The sequence below is a fragment of the Bombina bombina genome, chromosome 4, assembly GCF_027579735.1.
Source record: "Bombina bombina isolate aBomBom1 chromosome 4, aBomBom1.pri, whole genome shotgun sequence".
Taxonomy (NCBI): domain Eukaryota; kingdom Metazoa; phylum Chordata; class Amphibia; order Anura; family Bombinatoridae; genus Bombina; species Bombina bombina.
This window is the reverse complement of record NC_069502.1, coordinates 791,407,275-791,431,410: the sequence shown is the minus strand read 5'-3', so window position 1 is coordinate 791,431,410 and position 24,136 is coordinate 791,407,275. Positions and strand designations below refer to the sequence as shown.

At 37.5% G+C, this 24,136-nt stretch overlaps 2 protein-coding genes across 4 annotated transcripts in view; one reads left to right on the top strand and one right to left on the bottom strand.

The window, feature by feature from the left end:
* The window catches only part of LOC128656977 (oocyte zinc finger protein XlCOF7.1), a 105,571-nt gene extending 81,695 nt beyond the window's left edge, over positions 1-23,876 (bottom strand). The window contains exons 1-6 of one of the 3 annotated variants that reach the window (XM_053711185.1): positions 23,772-23,876; positions 22,809-23,049; positions 22,229-22,319; positions 20,787-20,891; positions 18,671-18,818; positions 17,751-17,843 (exon numbers count right to left, since the gene is read on the bottom strand). In XM_053711185.1, the coding sequence (XP_053567160.1) occupies positions 17,751-17,843; positions 18,671-18,818; positions 20,787-20,891; positions 22,229-22,306 (424 nt within the window). In that variant the 5' untranslated portion in view covers positions 22,307-22,319; positions 22,809-23,049; positions 23,772-23,876. Of the gene's footprint in view, positions 1-17,750; positions 17,844-18,670; positions 18,819-20,786; positions 20,892-22,228; positions 22,320-22,808; positions 23,050-23,761 lie in introns of all 3 variants that reach the window. The other 2 variants (XM_053711184.1, XM_053711186.1) reach the window with 2 other exon arrangements.
* A 91-nt stretch (positions 23,877-23,967) lies between these two features.
* Positions 23,968-24,136, top strand: part of LOC128656980 (zinc finger protein OZF-like) — an 85,184-nt gene continuing 85,015 nt past the window's right edge. Inside the window, exon 1 of the mRNA XM_053711190.1 lies at positions 23,968-24,011. The gene's annotated coding sequence lies outside the window, so the exon portion shown is untranslated. The remainder of the gene's footprint in view (positions 24,012-24,136) is intronic.

The window sequence follows — 24,136 nt, the reverse complement described above, 5'->3', positions numbered from 1 at the left end:
CAGGCAGCTACCATCAGACCAATTACCTCCATACATTGAGCCACTGACGGCCGAGGAGAGGACTGAATGGCAAGGCAAGTGTCGAAGATCCTTATTTTTCTGACCTCTGTCAGAAATATCTTCACTGACAGGGAGTCTATTATGGTCCCCAAGAACACTACCCTTGTAGCTGGAACCAAGGAACTTTTTCCCAGATTCACCTTCCATCCGTGGGAGCGAAGAAAAGACAACAAGATCTCCGTATGAGAGTTTGCTTGTTGAAAAGACGACGCCTGAACCAGAATGTAGTCCAGATAAGGCGCCACTGCAATGCCCCAAGACCGGATCACCACCAACAGAGCCCCCAGGACCTTTGAGAAAATTCTGGGAGCTGTGGCAAGGTCGAACGGAAGGAGCCACAAACTGGAAGTGCTTGTCTAGAAAAGCGAACCTCAGAAACTTGTGATGATCCTTGTGGATGGGAACATAAAGGTATGCATCCTTTAGGTCTATGGTTGTCACGAACTGACCCTCTTGAACCAAGGGAAGAATGGAACGTATAGTTTCCATCTTGAAGGACGGTACTCTTAGGAACTTGTTTAGACATTTCAGGTCTAAAATTGGTCTGAAAGTTCCCGCTTTCTTGGGAACCACGAACAGATTGGAGTAGAATCCCAGACCCTGTTCCTGTATTGGAACTGGAACTATCACTCCCAGGGCGGAAAGATCCCGGAGACATTGTAAGAGCGCCTCTCTTTTTATTTGGTCTACAGATAATTTTGAGAGGAGGAACATGCCCCTGGGAGGAAAAGTCTTGAACTTTAGTTTGTACCCCTGGGATATGATGTCCACCGCCCAGGGATCCGGAACATCCCAAACCCAGGCTTGAGCGAATAAAGAAAGTCTGCCCCCTAAAGGATCCGCTCCCAAATCGGGGGCAGGCCCTTCATACTGATTTTGATTCATTTGAGGGCTTCTTGAATTGCTTTCCCATGTTCCAAGACTGATTGGGCTTGCAGGAAGGCTTGTACTGTTCTTTCTTGGAAGAGGGAGGGGAAGACTTACCCTTTCTATTCTGTATTTCTCTTAACCTGTGGGAGGAAATGTCCATTTCCTCCTGTAATATCTGAAATAATCTCGGCCAAGCCCAGCCCAAACAAGGTCTTACCCTTGTAGGGAATCACCAACATTTTTTACTTCGATGAAACATCTGCAGACCAAGATTTCAACCATAAGGCTCTGCGAGCTAGTACCGCAAAGTCAGATATTTTTGCTTAATGACTTGTAAGGAAACATCCGTGATAAAGGAATTGGCCAACTTAAGAGTCTTAATCCTATCCTGGATCTCCTCAAGAGGAGTATCTCTCTGAATAGAATCAGACAACGCATCAAACCAGTAGGCTGCCGCACTGGTGACAGTGGCAATACACACCGCAGGCTGCCATTGCAGACCCCGATGAACATACGCTAAAGAAGGTGTAAACCTTCAGAAAGATGTGTAATCTAGGAAGCACTCAACACCTCTATATTGGCCAGATAGTGAAGACCAACTAATGTGAAAAGGTCTACAATCTACTGTGAAAAATTGCTTCAAATGGAAACACACTAATAATTGAGTTTCACTATAAGGGGAAAAGTAGCAGTTAAAATAAAAAACTTTATTAATATAAGTTAAAAATGGGACAATTTTTTTTTAAAAACAATGTGTTGTAAGTCTCTCCTAAGCAGTATCTAGTTGAGTGACTTATCTTGCATGGGTAGATATTGAAATTGTGCTAAAAAAAGGGATAGCACACGTTCCAAAAATAATGGTAATTTGCGCCACAAAGTAATGATAATTGTTGTTGGTAGTACTAGTGTGATTAGGAGACAAAGCTCCAAGATGTTGCTCTGATTATTAAATGCTATTTAAATAGAGTATCATTGTTGAGATGTCTTGAGCATTGACTACATCTGATAATGTCTAACTAATATTGTGGAATAAGCTAATAAAATTCTTGATAACTATACAGAGAGTAGTATATAATGCTATAGAGATAAATTAATATACTTATCCCTTATAAGCAGATGTTGTACAGATACCTTGGTGTGACAAAATAACTAGGTTGTAGTTTCCAGTAATCAAGTATGTATAATGTTGTAACGTTAGTTACCTTTATTAGGATATTAAGTGCCCTAGATCTAACAAAATATGGTTTCACCCCAACCGTGACTAAAAAACTGGGTTGTAGTGATGAACATACATCTTCTTAAGCAATCCCTCCAACGTCTTATCCATAGGATCCTTAAAGGAACAGCTATCCCTCAATGGGAATAGTGGTTCTCTTAGCCAAAGTGGAAATTGACCCTTGAAAGGAATTCCAGGTCTCTCCCACTCCCATGCAATAATCTCTAATAATGGTACAGGGAATACCTCCACTGCGGAGGGAACATAAAAGTACTTGTTCAGTTTACTAGATTTCTTAGGATTGACTACTCTAGTCGTATCGGAGTTGTCCAAGGTAGCCAAAACCTCCTTAAGTAACAGGAGGAGGTGTTCTAGCTTAAATCAGAAGCATACAATTTCAGCATCAGAAAAAGGAATTATACTGTCTGAGTCTGAGATTTCACCCTCAGACGCTACTGAAGTATCTTCCTCCTCAGACTTCTGGAAGGAAGCACCCTGAGTAGCCACAGCTGGATCAGAAAGCCTACTCACAATTCTTTAAATTTCCTTTTGCGCTCAGATACCGCAGATGATATTTGGGTAGCAATGTCTAACTCCTACCGGAGCGTGAGAGGAAACGCAGGGCACTGCATGAGTAGAAAGCTGCAGCATATCTGGAACACAGACTACATGCCACATTCTGCAAGGCCTCTTGATCCATCTTTAGACCCAAAACTGAATTTATTTCACTTTGCCAAAAAAAATGCTACTGACCCTTTAAATTATATTTTCTTCAAAATATTAATGAGAAAAATAAGAGGTTGCAAATATTTTAATATACACCCAGGCATCCACTACACCTCAGCTCTATACTGAGGTGCCTACCTGACCTGTTGACCAAATTTAGGAGCCCAACAGAAACAATACGGTTCTCACTCCGGAACTCTGAAATTAGACGGCTGACGGGTCTGACTAGAGCCGCCAAGAGAAGCTGCGCATACGCAGAATCACCTTCGCTCCGTAACACACAGAAAGTGTCCGCCAAAACTGCCTGCCGCCTCGGAAAGGAGACCGCCTCTCTGTAATCAGGGGTGGTCCCGGCTGCCATCAAAGCGCAGAATATAAAAATGCATGGCCGTACCTAAATCCTCCAAGTAGTATAGAGTAACTGAACACACCACACATAGGCATTAACCGGGACCCCTCCAAAGCTAAAGAAAAAAACTAACCTGGGGTAGGAACTATTACTCCCCCCTCCTCATCGTCCACAGTGCCCTGCTGTCTACCAAATGTAATAAACCCTCCTAGGGTCTATGATACACCATTCCCCTGCAGTATTTACTGTTTAAGTGCCAAAGTTTCCACCAAAATAAAGAAAATAAATCTTGGCACTTGCCTGATATACATCTGTCCCGCAGAAAGGACAGCTCAAGTGGCTTGGGAGGGTGCCATCCCTTCCATGTACCTGTGGAAAAAGAAAGACTGAGTAAGCTTACTTAGGCTATCTACATAGGGAAGCAAAACTGTTTGAGAAAGTGCAGTGCGGATTGTACCCCACAAGTTCCCAATTGCATAAAAGCCACCACTGCCCTACTGAAGAGACTGACGTGGACTAGGCAAGACCCCAGGAAAGCCAGAGCAAACCTATTCTTCTTTAAAATAATAAAATCTTGATTGCAGAAAAATTCTTATCAGACACCGAAAACTTCACCTCCTCCTTGAACCGCAGGCAAAGAGAATGACTGGGTTTTATGGGAAGGGAAGTGATACTTAACAGCTTTACTGTGGTGCTCCTGTTGGCTAGGAGTGATATTCCCAACAGTAATTGATGATGATCCGTGTACTCACTGTGTCATTAGAAAGAAAACCAATTAGCTCGGAATCAGTTACTTTACTATATACAAATACAGCCTCATTGTAACCAATCAGAATCCCCAAGTGACATGTTGTAAATGGTTTTGTGGGGTTTTCAAAATAAAATCCATTTGAAAATGTTCATTTAAAAGGGACAGTCTAGTGAAAATTAAACTCATTATTTAGATAGGACATGTAATTTTAATCAACTTTCCAATTTACTTTTATCATCAAATTTGCTTTTTCTCTTAGTATTCTTAGTTGAAACTAAACCTAGCTAAATGCTAATTTCTAAACCCTTGAGGGCTGCCTCTTATCACAGGCTTTTTAAATTCCTTTTCAACAAAAAAGAGACTAAAAGTACACGTGGGCCATATAGATAACACTGTGTACAGACAAAGGGAGTTATTTAAGATTTAGCCCAACACAACGCTAACTGCAAGACAATAGATAATAAACAGTCACAGTTATGTGATCAGGGGCTGGAAGAAGGTTCTTAAATACAGGGTAATCACAGAGGTAAAAAGTGTATTTATATAACAGTGTTGGTTGTGCAAAACTGGGGAATGTGTAATAAAGGGATTATCTATCTTTTAAAACAATAACAATTCTATGGTAGACTGTCCCTTTAAACATCACTATAACCCATTTATGTTGCACTTAAAATAACATCACAGTAACAACCTCTATACCTGACATGGGGACAATACAGCACTAGTATTCCAACAGCCACCTATACCTGACATGGGGACAATACTGCACTAGTATTCCAACAGCCCCTATACCCGACATTGGGACAATACTGCACTAGTATTCCAACAGCCCCATACATGACATGGGGAAAATACAGCACTAGTATTCCAACAGCACCTACACCTGAAATGGGAAAAACATGGCACTAGTATTCCAACAGCACCTACACCTGAAATGGGGACAATACAGAACTAGTATTCAACTATAAACAACAGTAAGCAGAGCACAAGAACGGCTTAGAAATGTATTATTTAAAACAGTGCAAAGAAACATAAGCACTTACATTAAAATTTAGACAAGTCAGCATCCATATGAGATGAACGTCTTTAGTGTGAGGTGGAACTGCTCGGCAAGTTCCACTGGCAACCCGACATCCAAGATCTTACACTGCGCTGATCTCAAGGAAAGCAGCGTCTGACGTCACGACCGGCAAATGGCTGAAGCGTCCCTCAGCAAGCGAGTGGTTCTCAGAAGCATTGAGGCATTTTGAAAACAGACCCCATTTTAGGAACTCAATTGACAGAAACCCCCTTGCTAAATTTCAGAAAAGGAAAAAATTCTAAAAAATCTATTGGCACCAAGCGAATTGAGGGATCCTTTACCAGTAACGTGTCAATCTAACTGGCTTACTGCTACCAAAGGAACATATGCCTGTAGGAAGAAAGTATGTAATGTGTGTACCCACGTAGATAAATCCCTTAAATTTACAAATTGAGAAGGGTCAGTAGAATTTGATATTAAATACAGGACTACCTGTGATTCCACCTTTGCGGTATACCTGCTTACGTGTGGGTTGGCCTGTTATATGTGGGACGTACAAAGAGGAAGATAAGAACAAGAGTAAATGAACACACACACATACATATATATATATATATATATATATATATATATATATATATATATATATATATATATATAATATTAAAAAGGGCCAAAGAAAAATTAATCAAACATAGCGTCCCTAACTATTTTTGGGAAAAACATAATTGTAATCCCTCATCCCTCAAAGTGAGAGTTATAGATTGGATTTCTTCAAATGTACATAATAGGCTGCTGGAACTGAGACAGCAGGAGACCTACTGGATTTATAAAAAAAAATTTTTACATCCCAGAGGTCTTAATGTTGACCTGGATCTAGCAGCCTATATGTAGATTTGCTTATATATAGATATGCTTATATGCAGATGCATTTGTATATTTATTAGTAATGGATCTGTTGTTTTTCAAATAAGTATCAAATTCATTACAGGGAGTGCAGAATTATTAGGCAAATGAGTATTTTGACCACATCATCCTCTTTATGCATGTTGTCTTACTCCAAGCTGTATAGGCTCGAAAGCCTACTACCAATTAAGCATATTAGGTGATGTGCATCTCTGTAATGAGAAGGGGTGTGGTCTAATGACATCAACACCCTATATAAGGTGTGCATAATTATTAGGCAACTTCCTTTCCTTTGGCAAAATGGGTCAAAAGAAGGACTTGACAGGCTCAGAAAAGTCAAAAATAGTGAGATATCTTGCAGAGGGATGCAGCACTCTTAAAATTGCAAAGCTTCTGAAGCGTGATCATCGAACAATCAAGCGTTTCATTCAAAATAGTCAACAGGGTCGCAAGAAGCGTGTGGAAAAACCAAGGCGCAAAATAACTGCCCATGAACTGAGAAAAGTCAAGCGTGCAGCTGCCAAGATGCCACTTGCCACCAGTTTGGCCATATTTCAGAGCTGCAACATCACTGGAGTGCCCAAAAGCACAAGGTGTGCAATACTCAGAGACATGGCCAAGGTAAGAAAGGCTGAAAGACGACCACCACTGAACAAGACACACAAGCTGAAACATCAAGACTGGGCCAAGAAATATCTCAAGACTGATTTTCTAAGGTTTTATGGACTGATGAAATGAGAGTGAGTCTTGATGGGCCAGATGGATGGGCCCGTGGCTGGATTGGTAAAGGGCAGAGAGCTCCAGTCCGACTCAGATGCCAGCAAGGTGGAGGTGGAGTACTGGTTTGGGCTGGTATCATCAAAGATGAGCTTGTGGGGCCTTTTCGGGTTGAGGATGGAGTCAAGCTAAACTCCCAGTCCTACTGCCAGGTTCTGGAAGACACCTTCTTCAAGCAGTGGTACAGGAAGAAGTCTGCATCCTTCAAGAAAAACATGATTTTCATGCAGGACAATGCTCCATCACACGCGTCCAAGTACTCCACAGCGTGGCTGGCAAGAAAGGGTATAAAAGAAGAAAATCTAATGACATGGCCTCCTTGTTCACCTGATCTGAACCCCATTGAGAACCTGTGGTATATCATCAAATGTGAGATTTACAAGGAGGGAAAACAGTACACCTCTCTGAACAGTGTCTGGGAGGCTGTGGTTGCTGCTGCACGCAATGTTGATGGTGAACAGATCAAAACACTGACAGAATCCATGGATGGCAGGCTTTTGAGTGTCCTTGCAAAGAAAGGTGGCTATATTGGTCACTGATTTGTTTTTGTTTTGTTTTTGAATGTCAGAAATGTATATTTGTGAATGTTGAGATGTTATATTGGTTTCACTGGTAAAAATAAATAATTGAAATGGGTATATATTTGTTTTTTGTTAAGTTGCCTAATAATTATGCACAGTAATAGTCACCTGCACACACAGATATCCCCCTAAAATAGCTATAACTAAAAACAAACTAAAAACTACTTCCAAAACTATTCAGCTTTGATATTAATGAGTTTTTTGGGTTCATTGAGAACATGGTTGTTGTTCAATAATAAAATTAATCCTCAAAAATACAACTTGCCTAATAATTCTGCACTCCCTGTACATTTAGTATTGTTATTGAAAGAGGTGTGTATATTCTTCTTACTTGTTTTTTTTTAGTAATTTATAGCATTTCTTAAATGTGTTTTTATCAAATTCTATCTATAATTATGTCAATCATACACTTAGACGTCTTAGAGTAATTGTGGAATCAGTTGTCTCTGTGGTGTATATATGTGCTATATTAACGATTACCCACTAGAGACCGCTATTTACTCAGATATAAATTGACAACGGTACTTGTGCTACCTATCTGTATCCATACAATTGCCCTTGAAAAAGTCCGGCCGGGATCCAGACGAAATGCGTAGGGATCTATCCTATGTGCTTTGTGGACTGCTTGCACTGAGAACCACTCGCTTGCTGGGGGACGCTTGGATGTCATGCTGCCAGTGGAACTTGTTGAGCAGTTACACATCACATTAAAGACGTTCATCTCATATGGATGCTGACTTGTCTAAATTTTAATTTCTCTACTTCTTGTGGTTTTTGGAAATGCCACTAAAAAAGAACTGCATCTGCAGACTATCCACCTTTATTATTCTTCATTTGGACTCTCTTAATGCCCCTTGGACTTTTTTTTAGTTATTTGAAGGTACTTATTTACGTTTGTAATATAATGTATACTGATTTATTGTATGTATTTGTCCATTGAATTTTTATCAAAAGTCCTATATTCTGTAGCATCTTGAGTACCAGATAACTCTGTTATGTATTGAGTTTATTGTTAATTCTCTTCTTCACTTTTTATTATTTTTTTTATATTATATTTTTTTTTTTTCTTATTTCATTTCAGTTTATTTTTATTTTCATTTTAATTTAATTTCACTTTATATCCGTTCCAACAGCCCGTCTACCTGACATGGGGACAATACTGAACTAGTATTCAAACAGCCTTTATGCCTGTCATGGGGACCATACAGCATTAGTATTTCAACAGCCCCTGTCACAGACATGGTGACAATGCAGCACTAGTATTCCAACATCCCTATACATGGCATGGTCTCTATACCTGACATGGGAGAAAAAAAACATAACAATCTGATATAAAGACATGTCTGATTACCCAAAACTCATTGTTCTCCGCAAGACCTTTTTTATTGGGTGCACCACCCAGTTTATTTTACTGACCAGATGGCTACAATCTAAGCCAATATTAAACTAAAATGAGATATTACAATTTGTCTGTGCTTATTGCACAGATTATCATTACATTTGTGCTAATTATGCAATTAATTTGTGCCTTGGATAGGAGACAATAGGTTCTGATCTGAGGTCTCTTGTTTGTATATGACTAACAGGAAATACAGGGTCAGGAGCCTAAGCACTAGTCTCATGTGGTTTGTGGATGTTAGTGGGGTCATAGGGAAAGGGGGTCTTTATGTGGAGAAAGACTATCAGAAAGGCTCCAGGGTAAGGGGATATCATGTTTTTTGTGGCAATAGGGATGACAAAAAAAACTGCATGGTAATTTGTGTGTGATATGAGGTTTATTAGAAAGTGCAAAAATCATACAGTTAGATAATATCACTGAAAAGTATAAAAATGGAAAATGAAATTAATAATTTGAGCTGTTTAACAGTTATAGGGTTATTTAAGGAAATTATGTGTGTGACTGGGTTGTGTAAAGTGTACTTAGGTGACTTACATGATTGCCAGGAAGCAATGGTACACAGAGGAGTGAAGAGGAAAGTCTATAATCAGTGTGAGCAGAGCTACAGAATAAAGTAATACTAATAACTAACTGAAGTTAATGGACTCTTTCAGATGTGTTGAGGGAGGGGTGGAGTTTGGTGTGCAGCATAACAGGAAGCATAGAGGGACTGCAGAGTTCTGTGCTGGAGGAGTAAGGTGTAGAGGGTAAATGTGGATAGCAGAAGACGTTAACTTCACTAGAAGTAAGCTTTTTGCGTGCCGGGTAGTGCACGTAATACAAGTTAAAAGTAAGAAGTTTTTGTACGAGCGCTAACTTGATGCACACAAAAAGCCTAACTTTGAATATTGCGACCATATCAACAAATTACTCCATAGACTTCAATAGAACACAAAATAGTTGATAAAAACCCTAACACCCTTACTCGCGCACAAACGCAATGACGTTTATCCAAGTGCACTAACCCGAGATGAAATATGAATATTTCACATTCCAATGTTCATCACGTAGAAGAATATATATATATATATATATATATAAAAAAGAACACAATCTTCACACCTGCACCAGGACGCAACACAAAGTTGGACAGCTATATTGAAAGCTTCCGGTTGAGAACTGCATCTCTGCTCAACACACAGCAGAAAAAAATAATGTATAACCTCTCACACTTAGAAAAAAACGCTATAAAAAAACTTAAGAAATAATGAAAATATTACCATTAAGCCTGCGAACAAGGGAGGAGCAGTGGTGATCATGAATACACAGGACTACATCACAGAGGGAAATAGACAATTATCAGATCAAACTTATTACAAAAAACTGGAAAAGGACCCCACCCAGGAATACACTTTGCAACTTAGAAAACTAATTAAAACATTCCCTAAACACACGCAACATAAACTGGACAAACTGATGCCCTCTAACCCTAGCATAGGGACATTCTACATGCTCCCAAAAATCCACAAACCAGGGAACCCAGGAAGAACAATAATAACAGGCATGGACACTCTGACTGAGCAAATATCGGGCCTAGTGGAGAATATTCTTAAGCCTTTAGTTATTAACACCACTAGCTTTATAAAAGACACCACTGATTTTCTAAATAACATCAGCCAGATAACAGAATTGCCAGAGGACACTATACTTGTGGCAATGGATGTGGAATCCCTGTACAGCAATATTCCACATAAAGATGGTATTGATGCCTGCTTAAACTTTCTTTCCTCCGACAGCCCTAACTAGACATATAGTGCTTCTACAGTCAGTAAACTTACAGAATTTATACTTACTCACAATTATTTCATCTTCAACCAGTCCATCTACTTACAAACCATGGGAACAGCCATGGGCACCAAAATGGCACCACAGTACGCAAACCTCTTCATGGCTGACTTAGAACAGAGATTCCTAGCCACTCACCCTCAGAAACCCTTCAAATACTTTCGCTACATAGATGATATTTTCATCATATGGACAGAAGGAGAAAAAAACCTTGAACATTTTCATAAATCATTTAATCTATTTCATGCATCAATCAAGCTTAAAATGAACTTTTCTAGAGACTGTGTCAGCTTCCTGGATACAACAATATCCATTACAAATGGCAAACTGCACTCATCTGTATACAGGAAACCAACAGATAGATGCAGCTACCTCCACAGCTCCAGCTCCCACCCCAATCACATTAAAAAATCCATAATGTACAGTCAGGCTACAAGAAACCACAGAATTTGCTCAGATACCAAGGACCGTGACAAACACCTCATCACACTGTCCCAATCATTCAGAGAAAAAGGTTACAAAACAAGGATTATAAATAAAAAAATTAACTCTGCCCTCAATACTCCACGTGAACACTTACTACAATACAGGGAGAAGAAAAACATATCACGTATCCCACTAGTAGTCAAATACAACCCTGCTGTGGAAGGTATATGAAAAATCATAAAAGACTTACAGCCACTACTCCTAGAGGATCCCACACTCAAAAAAAATCTTTACAAAACCCCCAATCCTGGCATACAGATAACCACTTAACCTAAAGCAGAAACTGGTACATAGGAAGCTACCCCTTGAGAAAAAGAACACTCAGAATGGAACCAAGTGCTGCTATAAAGCTCTCTGCAAACTGTGTCAACGCGTTTGGGAAAGCAGCACAGCAAATCACAATAATAAATCCTATAACATTAAAGGGGCATATTCATGTATATCTGCAAATGTGGTATACATGATACATTGTGAAGTGGGATGCTATATTGGAGAAACAAGCCAAAAACTGCACCTTCGGATGAACTTACACAGACACTCAATCAAAAACCACTGTGAAACAAAATACTGCACCCCTGTTGGTCACCATTTCACCCAACCTGACCACTCCATCCAAAACCTCAAAATCAAAATTCTCAGAGGCAACTTCAAATACACCATGGAAAGAAAAACCTTTGAAATGAAAATGATAATGCACTTCAACTTGTTTAATTCTGGACTAAATGTGGAGTCTGGATTATTAACACATTATCAAAATTTTTTGTAATGTACTTTCATTTAGTCAATTACATTGTATATTCCACATTCTTTATACATAGGTACGCAGGTAAGCCTATGTCCACACTTTTGTCCTTTTTTTAACTTTTGTATTCCCCCTGTATATACAATTTCACATCTTTATAGATATTGATTCAATGTTGATATATAACTTTATGTCAGTATATGCTCTATGTATAGCTATATATTTCCTGTCTGTTCTCCTACACTGGACACTGTCTGCCTGTTACCTAAGCCCCCCTCATGATTTTTACAACACCTCCTCCTCTCCCTGCACTTTCTGTCTTCTTAGCTATTCCGTGTTTTAAGATATAATCTGTAAATTCCATTGAATTGGTCAGTATTGCTTCAGACTTGATAAAGGAAGGAAACTCTTCCTTTATCAACTTATAAATGTATAGTTAGTCCAATAAAAAAAAAGTATCATTGCTCAATGCAATACTCTTGTTATTTTGATATCTAAATCTCTGGACTAACACGGCTACTCAAATATATAAATGGGTCTGATGAAGGGGAGCATTCCCTGAAACATTACCGAATAAAAGTGATATATTTGCTGTTAAGACCAGAGAGTGCTGTTTTCTATTCTCTATATTTTACCCTACTCTAGCACCCTGGCACTTGACGTATTGTTTGTGAGAGTGCACCTGTTTCTTGCTATATATATACACATATATATGTGTGTGTGTATATATATATATATATATATATATATGGAAAGAACAAGAGCACGTGCTTACATCAAAAATCCTCACAGGTATGAGGTATTATACAGCAGTAAAAGCACACACAGCAAGTGCAATCCAATTTCTGCACTGTTTGCAATCCGATGTTAGAAAATAGCCACAAATAGCCACAAACCAATGTAGCCACAAATAGCTACAAACAAATGTGGCCAGTGGATAAGTGAAAGTCTTATCAATAAAACAGAGTACACCAGGGTATCTGGTATGTAAGATCAGTCCGTTTCTATTTGGTGAAGTCTTAGACTTCACCAAATAGAAACGGACTGATCTTACATACCAGATCCTGTGAGGATTTTTGATGTAAGCAGGCATTTTTAGGAGTGAATGTATGTGAATAAAGTGTATGGTTTTTAAACGATATCACACTATTTTGGCCTTTCTTTCTTTCACATATATTGCCGGTACTTCTACACCATCCTGAGAGGATCCATACTGAAAGAGGCCGAGGGAAAAGGTGTATTAACCTCCTGAAGTTTCACCCATACCCAGGAAAACAGAAGGAAAAAGGCAAGCTTGCTGTATGAAGTTTCTCCAATATCCCAAGGGGTCAAGCCTTAACTACTGAGAGGGACTCCCTGATGTGCTGATCACTTACCTCATACGATTGAGGTTCTTTCTTGTAAGTCTGTATTTCACTCATACCTCAAGTCTGGAATTATCTAACCATTTTTATATATATCAAATAAGTGTTTAAGCATTTGGGACATCTTGAGAACATTATTCCACACACCTAATGGTGATTTATTTGCTGTGTACTTTGTCATTTGACTCGCTATTTTCTCACACTTATTGAATGTGCTAATTATATCTTTATACAACCAGCGCTACCTTATCCCTTTGCACGTGCTCTTGTTCTTTCCATAATTTTGAGGAGGGGAAATACTGCGCCAGCTGGGGAATCCCCCTTTTTTTCATCTGGTGCAGCTTTCACACTCCTCCTAAAGGGACAGCTGCTACATGGTTGGTTCTTTGCTCCAAGGGGAACTCTGCCTTCTAGTACGATATAGGTATACCCATTTGTGTACTCATATCTTTTTAACCCCCTCAGCCTAGCGCCTCTGTATATTTCCGCTTTCCGTCTCATATATATATATATATATATATATATATATATATACACACACACACATATATATATATATATACATATATACACACTATATATATATATATATATATATATATATATATATATATATATATATATATATATATATATATATATATATATATATATATATATATATATATATATATATATATATATATATATATTAGGGTTGCACTAATACCATTTTTTTATGACCGAGTACAAGTACCGATACTTGTTTTCAAATACTCGCCGATACCAATTACCAATACTTTTTTTTTTAATGTCATGTGACAGTATACCAAGCACAATACAGTAATAATAATAATTATTTAAGATTCCTTCTTTATAATTATAGAGGACTGTAATTCAAAAGATATTATGAAATAATAAAACAGTTTTATTTGTCACAAAGTTCACTGAACATGTTTATAAATAAAAAATATTACAATAAAATATTAAATTTAAAGGGGTGATGCAATTGGGTTGTAGGGCTGTTATATAACATCAATCTGACATTTGTATGGAGGTTCGACTCTAAGTTGAACAGTCTTTCACTTTCCACACTACTGCATGGAGCAGAAAGATATTTTTGGGCCATTTTAGCCAGAGCTGGAAATCTGTTTATAAACTGCCCAGTACTTCAGGGGTTTGTCTGAATGAGATACAGTCAGTGATCTCTCCTACAATAATACAAATAACAGCAATTTGTATTGGCAGAACAGAAGTAAACAATTTTTAGTTTAGTTTCCACTCCAGTTTAAAATAAAATGGGAACATGCAGTTTGAAAAAAATGCCACAAGATAGGAAGTGGAGGTATCAGTTTAAGTATCGGTGCATTTGCACAAGTACAAGTACTCATGCAAATACTTGGTATATATATATATATATACACACACACACACACATAAACATACATATACAGGCACTCAATGGTCTTTTTTAAAACAAGTCATTTATTAATTCAAGTTAAAAAAAGGACATAACGTTTCGGCACATTGCTGTGCCTTTGTCAAATGTCAAACAGGTACATCAGGTAACCTTGGTTTTAGGTTACCTATTGTACCTGTTTGACATTTGACAAAGGCACAGCAATGTGCCGAAACGTTATGTCCTTTTTTTAACTTGAATTAATAAATGAATTGTTTAAAAAAAAAAGACCATTGAGTGCCTGTGCCTCTGGATTGACTTGGATACTTTTTAGCAGTGCACCGTGGCATTTTTCTTCTTGTGCTGTCCTTTTATGGGATATATATATAGAACATATTCCCCTATGTGAAGAACATTGGAATGTGAAATATTTACAGTACAAACACAATTATACACTTTAAATATGAATATTGCATAAATATAATTATTCATGTTTTCAGCTACTTGAGTGCAAAGGGCTCCAATGCACACACATTATGTGTGTCTCTATATGTATATATGTGTTTATAAGTGTAAATGTCTGGTGTTGGGGGGGGGGATAAAAAAAAAAAAAAAAAAAAGCAGGCAAAGGGCTTTAAAGGGATACTGAACCCAAATTTTAAGCAACTTTCTAATTTAAGCTTATCAATTTTTCTTTGCTCTCTTGGTATCTTTATTTGAAAAAGCAGGAACGTAAAGCTTACAAGCCAACCCATTTCTGGTTCAGAACCCTGGATAGCACTTGCTGATTGGTGGCTGCATTTAGACACCAATCAACAAGCACTACCCAGGTGCTGAACCAAAGATGGGCCGGCTCGTAAGCTTACGTTACTGCTTTTTCAAATAAAGATACCAAGAGAACAAAGAAAAAATGATACTATGAGTAACTTAGAAAGTTGCTTAAAATTGCATGCTCTATCGAAATCATGAAAGAGAAAAATTTGGGTTCAGTGTCCCTTTAAAGCCCTTTGCCTGCTTTTTTTTCCTAACACCTGAGACCTCATATCTTTGAGCCCTTATAACTTTTTATGCAATATTTTTTAAACACTTTTTATTAAACAGTGTTATTATGAGTGTAACTGTACTTTTAAATTTATTTTTGATGTGTTTAGTACAACTTTTTTTTTAGCGTAACAGTTAAGGAGATCTCTGAAGTCGCAATATCCCGACGCGAGTTAAATACAATTGCACTCAAGCGAAGCATTTACTTTCAACTTGTAATACATGCGCTACTTCTGGTGTGCACAAAGAGCCATGAAAACCCCCCTATCGCTTGTGGGCAACAGTTAAAGGGATACTAAACCCAATTTTTTTCTTTCATGATTAAAGGGACACTGTACCCAATTTATTTCTTTCATGATTCAGATACAGCATGCAATTTTAAGCATCTTTCTAATTTACTCCTATTGTCAAATTTTCTTTATTCTCTTGGTATCTATATTTGAAAAGCAAGAATTTAAGTTTAGATGCCGGCCCATTTTTGGTGAACAACCTGGGTTGTCCTTGCTGATTGGACAGCACCAATAAACAAGTGCTGTCCATTGTTCTGAACCACAAATTGGCTGGCTCCTTAGCTTAGATGTCTTCTTTTTTAAATAAAGAAAGCAAGAGAACGAAGAAAAATTGATAATAGGAGTAAATTAGAAAGTTGCTTAAAATTGCTTGCTCTATATGAATCACAAAAGAAAAAAATTGGGTTCAGTGTCCCTTTAAGATAGAGCATGCAATTTTAAGCAACTTTCTAATTTACTCCTATTATCAATTTTTCTTTGTTCTTTTGCTATATTTATTTGAAAAAGAAGACATCTAAGCTAAGGAGACAGACCATTTTTGGTTCAGACCCTAGACAGCAATTATTTATTGGTGAGCGCATTTAGCCACCAATCAGCAAGCACAACCCAGGTTGTGAAACAAAAATGGGACGCATTATAAACATACATTCTTGCTTTTCAAATAAAGATAGCAAGAGAATGAAGAAAAAATATAATAGGAGTAAATTAGAAAGTTGCTTAAACTTACATACTCTGTCTGAATCATTAAAGGGCTATAATACCCAAATGTTTAAACACTTGAAAGTGATGCAGCATAGCTGTAAAAAGCTGACTAGAAAATATCTCCTGAACATCTCTATGTAAAAAGAAAGATATTTTACCTCAAAAGTTCCTCAGTAGCCACCTCCCATTGTAAAGGATTTCTAAGCAGCATTTTAGTATATCTGTCCTGGGACATCTGAAGGGATGAGCATCGTGCACTCTCATCTTATTTCACCAATCAGGTAAAGGAAGTTTACAATGAAATCTCATGAGAGTCAAGTCAAATCTCATGAGATCACAGTAAAAGTTCATGACCTCAGCACTGCTGATGCTGATTGGCTGCTGTTCATTTCTTCATTTTTTTAAATTTTTTTACCTGCAGCTGGGAGCATTTGAGTATAACTTTTTACACAGAACTTACTCTGCTGAGCTGAGGAGATTGTGAGGTAAAATATCTTCCTTTTTTACATAGAGATGCTCAGGTGATATTTTCCTGTCAGCTTTTTACAGTTATACTGCATCAGTTTCAAGTGATTTAGCATATGAGTATTATGTCCCTTTAAAGAAAAGATTTGGATTCAGTGTCCCTTTAACGTGCCACAAGTAATCTAGCCCAATATGTTCCCACTTTATCCAGTGAGTATGTGTTCATTGTTCACAGTTAGTAAAATTACTAATGAAAATCAGTATCTTACAGCTGTTATCTGTCTGTCTTGAGGTCCATCAGTTACATAATTATTAACTGGAGTGGAATTAAAGGGATAGTAAACCCATTTTTTTTTCTTTCATGAGTAAGATAGAGCAGCAATTTTAAGCAACTTTCTAATTTACTCCTATTATCAATTTTTATTTGTTCTCTTGGTATCTTTATTTGAAAAAAGTAGAAATATAAGCTAAGGAGCTGGCCCATTTTTGGTTTCAGCACCCTGATTAGCGCTTGTGACTGGTGACTACATTTAGCCACCAATAGGCAAGAGCAACCCAAGTACTGAACCAAAAATGGGCCAGCTCTTAAGGTTACATTCCTGCTTTTCAAATAGATACCTAGAGAACGAAGAAAAATTGATAATAGGAGTATATTAGAAAGTTGCTTAATATTGCATGCTCTATCTGAATCACGAAAGAAAAAAAATTGGGTTTACTATCCCTTTAAATGATTTCAGAATCTGAGTTTTCAAAGAAGATTAGAAAAGAAAAAAAAAAGTATCTTCTGCCACAGATTCCTCACCTGCAGTGAAGTCTGATGGGGTCTCCACTGGCTTCTGTACCAGTTCTCCTAGTGCTCCCATGTTCAGATTCTCATCACTGTGACCTGTTAATTCTAATAGAGAATAAAATGAGTTTCTTTTAATAACCATACAACAGTTTTATTTTATTTTTTTCTTATAGTATCTTACAATGTATTCCAGTTATTTATTTTTAAATAATGATCTAGATAAACCTACTTTTTCCTATCAGCCTTGCAGATACTGCTAATGTGCATAAAAACCTAAGAATGTGACGTTTCCTGCTAGTCTGTTATATAAATACATTTTTGCATGTAAAAATATTAATAATTAAATTGCTTTAAAATACTTGACAAACTTTTGCCAAACAAAGCCATTTAAAAATGTTTTTATTCGATTTACACCATAGCTAGATTTATGGAATGTAATATATGTCAAAACATTTACTGTTATATTGAAAAGATTTGACACATTATGTGGTATTAATGAGCTGACTTTTCTCCAATATGTTTGATAAATATCCATGCAATTTTTTTTTTATGCAACAAAAAAAAAAACTTTAATAAAAATGTATTTCAAATAAAAAATGTTTTAATATTTATGTTAGGTAAAAAAGTTGTTTAAAATCAGCTCATTAGTTCACACATGATGGATTTACGGGTGATTAACGCTCTGGGCTAGATTACAAGTGGTGTGCTAACTGTTGCACACAAGCAATATCGGGTATTTGCGAGAGACGGAAATATTGCTTGTGTTACAAATTGGAAGTAAACGCAATCACAATCGTTATTGCTACCCAATGAGTGCAAAAAGCTTCCTTCTACCGAAGTTTACGCTTAAACTTAGAACCTAGCTTTCTGTGGTAACGTCAGTAATGTATGTGCACTTCCTGAGTGAGACATTTATTACTAAACAGCATTACCTGAGTTCTCACTTCCTGGGATCTCCATAGTCCTTAGAGCTTGGTGAGTCTCGATCATGACGTCCTTGTAAAGCTCCTTGTGTCCCTCTATATACTCCCACTCCTCCATAGAGAAATACACAGCAACATCATCACGCTTTATAGGCACCTGAAACACACACAACTCATTCAGCACTGACACAGGGACTGGTTCTATCACACACTTTTACTGACAGAGCCAGGATAATGTTACTGAGAACATGCAGAGACACAGACAGAAGGCCACTATGACAGACAGAAGACACTGTGCCCTGGTGCTGGTATAGTGGGAGGGGGGATGTTTCAGACACAGACACAAGGTAGAAAATACACAAAGGGCCAGATGAGTCAGTAAACGGGGTCACTGTGCCCTGATGCTGGCATAATTTCAAATTCCTCATTCTGATCAGTCTGTGAATTCTGCTGTGTGCATGAGGGGGGGGGGGGGATTTGTTACTTTAATGGTTCAATTTTATAGAACAAATGTTCCAACCATAAGGCCAAGGGCTGAAACATGACTTTATACACACACACACACATATATATATATATATATACACCCCACCACTTAACCAAACTAAATACTATGGTCTAGATTACAAGGCAAGAGATACTTTTGTGCCTCACATGATCAGTATTACTAAATTTGGTATTAGATGTCACCAGTTAAATATTTCACAAAATACTTTTTTGTTGGGTGCAGTTTAATTAGTGCACCCTATTCTTATAATGAGACTCACTAATTAGCTTGCTAGACAAATTTAGCGTATTAGAAAGGATAAAGTATGAAGCAATGTTAGCACTTCCCTTCAGGTGCTCGCTGCCAGCCCCAGTTCTCCCAAACCGTGTATAGACGCAGAAAGTGTTGAAAGTGGTAGCGCTGTGTCATCTCCAGGGAACCAAGCTTCCCATGTCCTCTGAGTCAACCTTGTTGCTTTCACCTCCAAAATAAAAGGGCACACAATAGTGTAGCAGATTTCAGACAATGTTGTAGGCACACAAACTGGTTATACTCACAAGATAGCAGTTAAAATAAGCCTTTTATTAAAATCATCACAAAGGTGTCTTCAGGTGCAGCTTCAGGTTTTATTTAAAATACAGCTCAACGCGTTTCAGCTAAAAGAAGCCTTTATCAAGAGCATAAAGTTAAAAGAATTTCTGGAACAATTTAACCATTTTATGTTCTTGCTAAAGGCTTCTTTTAGCCGAAACGCGTTGAGCTGTATTTTAAATAAAACCTGAAGCTGCACCTGAAGACACCTTTGTGATGATTTTAATAAAAGGCTTATTTTAACTGCAATATTGTGAGTATAACCAGTTTGTGTGCCTACAACATTGTCTGAAATCTGTTACACTATTGTGAGCTCTTTTATTTTGGAGGTGAAAGCAACAAGGTTGACTCAGAGGATGTGGGCAGCTTGGTTCCCTGGAGGTAACACATCGCTGCCACTTTCAACACGTTCTAGACAAATTTACCATGATATTACTAGTTGACTATCACGTACACAATGCTGCACACATTGACAAATATTGCTTTTTATAGGTTGCTGTAAACGTTACCATGAGCAGCAACAGCACCAACCAGAATTATAGGCTTCCTAATCCCACTGCAATAAACACGTAAACCGTCATACCCCCATAGCATTTAACACCTAAACTGCCAGGCCAATAACCTCCCACCATCACTAAAACACCCTAAACCATTAAACCCTATTTTTCAGGTTCTTGTAACTTTTTTCACATAAACAAATTTCTTTGAAATGTGCTAGTTTTGTGGGCATTATCACTGATAAGAAATGCTAAAAATTGCACATAAATGTTTGAATATTTTTGTGATAATATAATATTTTTTGATTACTTTTTATATTACACAATGTTTTTTAAAGTATATACACAAATAAACGTATTTTGGACCTCCATTAAAAAAACAAAAAACAATTAACACAGAATGAGCGAGGGCATGTTAAGCATTAATCAGTTTATTCTAATCTTTACAAACCATTTTAAAAGTATGTAAATTAAACACATGTAAATAAACAAATACAGCCGGTCACAGGGATAAGCAGCTGTTATTATGACATATTCCATTAGCTCTCACCTCCCCTGTCAGCAGGTACAGGATCTGCAGGGTGTGGGTCAGTATCCTCTCTGTTGTCGTCTTGTCCCCGGTCATGTGACTCACTGTCAGTGAATTAGTCACACGCTGCAAGAGTGAAACATAAAAACATTACTGACCCCTCTCACATCACCTGTGTATATCCTGTTATCACATTCCCCATCTCATCATGGTCACATGACAAGACAATCACCTTGTATGGCCAATCTGAGCACTTGGGTAAAACTTAGTGAGTTTGGCATGAGAACAAACAACTCAATGTAATTGCTAAAACCACCACACTATTTAAAAGGGCATTAAAGGCATTTTCTATATGCAAAGTATACATTCAGCAAGTAAGTGCAACATTGCAAAAGGTCTGCACACACAAATGTTTTATGTATGCACAGTATGGATTAGTAATTCAATTTTGTACTGCAAAAGGTCTGATTAAAGAATAAATATTTTATATATATGCACAGCATATATCAGGAATTAACTGCTACCGTGCAAAATGTCTGTGTATGCAATAAATGTTTTACATATGCACAGTATTTATCATCAATTAAGCATATAATATACATGTTTACAATCACTTAAACAATCCATTTGGTGTGGCCAATTAAAGAAAAATATAAATAAGCTCCTGCACTGATTGAGCAATCACTGTGTAACATGTTGCAAAGACAGTTTCTGGATCCTGCAGGATACATAGTTGATCCTGCATGACACATAATAAAGAGATAAAATACAGGAAAACCAGGCAAAATAAACATTATCTTTTGTTTATTGCACATAATAAACTTTTTTAGGGAATACAATTTTGAGATTACCATGCCTATGTTTGTTGATAACACTAATTGAATAAACTTATCAGGACCAATAGAAAAATAGGTAACCGAGGCACTAAGTATAAGTTAAATGCATCAAGTGATACAGAAATAACAAGAAATATAAAATATCATCTATACATGAACCAGAACATATGGAATCACATTTTCAGGCACAGGATGTGAGCAGACTAACCAAGTAGCCAGTGTACGTGCATATATTATCTATATGCGACATATGTACATATGCTTATGGCCATTCTATACAATAAAACTTCCTCTTCTGCACAAATGACTACTTGTTTATACCATATACATACCAGTTTATTATTTATTAGCCGAAGCCTGCCGTCACTTCATAATCTGCCTATTGCAGGCCTATGTATGGGGATGATGGAACAAATAACAAAAGACTGCTGGGAAATAACTGTCTCCTTGGGTGAATTTCTACAACAGAATATTCCCAGAACAACTCTACACTTTTGTATTTGCACAAACACCTGAAACACCAGCTCTTCCTTTACCACTGAGCATCTGCCACCACTTGCTGCTAAGCAACTACTACACATATTCCTTGCAAGAGGTTACCATGGTGTCGTTATGATGTTTTCTCACCTCTCCCGTCAGAAGGTAGAGAATCTCCAGGATGTGATTCAGGATCCGCTCAGGCAACTTCTTCTTCATCTTGTTCATGGTCACTAATATTCTGTGGCACATACATGACAGAAATTAGATATGGAAACAATAGCCATACACACACACACATATATCTATTCACATATATAAACACAAACTCTACCCCTGAAATATACATGTATACCCCACATATATTCATACTTGCATATACACAATAGATAACAAAGGCTGTTCCCTTTCCCACACACACACAGCTCAGTTCCCAAGTACATCATATACAGATATATTTTGTTTAAGAAAGGTTCCCTCTTCCTCACACAGCTCAAACTTCAAAATAGGTGGAAAACAGCATACTCACAATCAGCTGGGGAACGGATTTACAGACTTGCCAAGTCTTATCAATACTGCACATCAAAAGTGATTCCAGCCACCAAATACTTTTATCTTAAAGGGACAGTCTACCCCAGAATTTGTATTGTTTTAAAAAGGTAGATAATCCCTTTATTACCCATTCCCCAGTTTTGCATAACCAACACCGTTATAATAATTCACTTTTTACCTCTGTGATTATCTTGTATCTAAGCCTCTGCAGACTGCCCCCTTATTTCAGTTCTTTTGACAGACTTGCATTTTAGCCAATCAGTGCTGGCTCCTAGGAACTCCATGTGCATGAGCACAGTGTTATCTATATGACACACATGAATTTCACCCTCTAGTGGTGAAAAATTGTCAAAATGCTTTCAGATGAGAGGCCGTCTTCAAGGTCTAAGAAATTTAGTGCTGCGGAATCTGTTGGCGCTCTACAAATAACCGATAATAATAATTAGCATATGAACCTCCTAGGTTTAGCTTTCAACTAAGATGACCAAAAGAACAAAGCAAAATTGGTTATAAAACTAAATTGAAAAGTTGTTTAAAATTACATGCCCTATCTGAATCATGACCTTTATTCTCTACTTTGTGGGTCTAGGGTAAATGACAATGCTGCAGGCCAACAATAGACACTTAGTCTCACACACAGCCCCCTCTGCAGTACATTATAGATACAGTAGCTATATTATAAAATAGAGATTCCATCTACCCAATATATATAATATTATAGAGTTTCCCTCTACCTCTCACACACACGCAACCGCCTCCCCAGCACATTATATATATATATATACACACATACATAATTATTATAGAGAGGTTCCCTCTGCCATACACATAGCCCACACCCCTGTACTTTATATACACATATTTAATTGAAAGGTTATTCCCTGTCTCACACAAACACACAGCCCTGTCCCCAGTATATTATACAAACATATATAATTATTATTGAGGGGTTCCCTCTGTCTCACACACAGCCTCCCATTCACAAATAAATTAATGGTTCCCTCTGCCTCACAAACAAATCCTCTGCAGTAAGTTCTGCAGAGCTATTTATTATTAGAGAAATTCGTTGCGACACACACATCTCCCCAGTGCTTTATACACAGACACGTCGCCAATTATAAAGTTAGTTACATGAAACTACCGTATTGAGTGCTAAGACGACATCAGCTTGTTCTTTATACAGTAACTACATGACTGCAACGATCAAATGTTACAAACACCTGTAGTACAGAAAGCTACATTACATTTACCCACCCATCTACTTCCTGTATCCTGTAGTTCTAATTACATCGTGGACGCGGTCATGTGACGTCATAGGTCCTTCTGCTGGAAGGGAACTAGGAAAATTCACCTACGTGCAAGTGTGTTTGTAGTGCTGTAAGTAAGTACCAGATGCAACGACTGTGTGTAATATGTGTAATTTACTATGAATATCTGTGCCACGTGTGTAGACTTAATGTTTTTATATGTGTGTGCAACTTTCTGTTATATGCTGCTGTGGAGGGG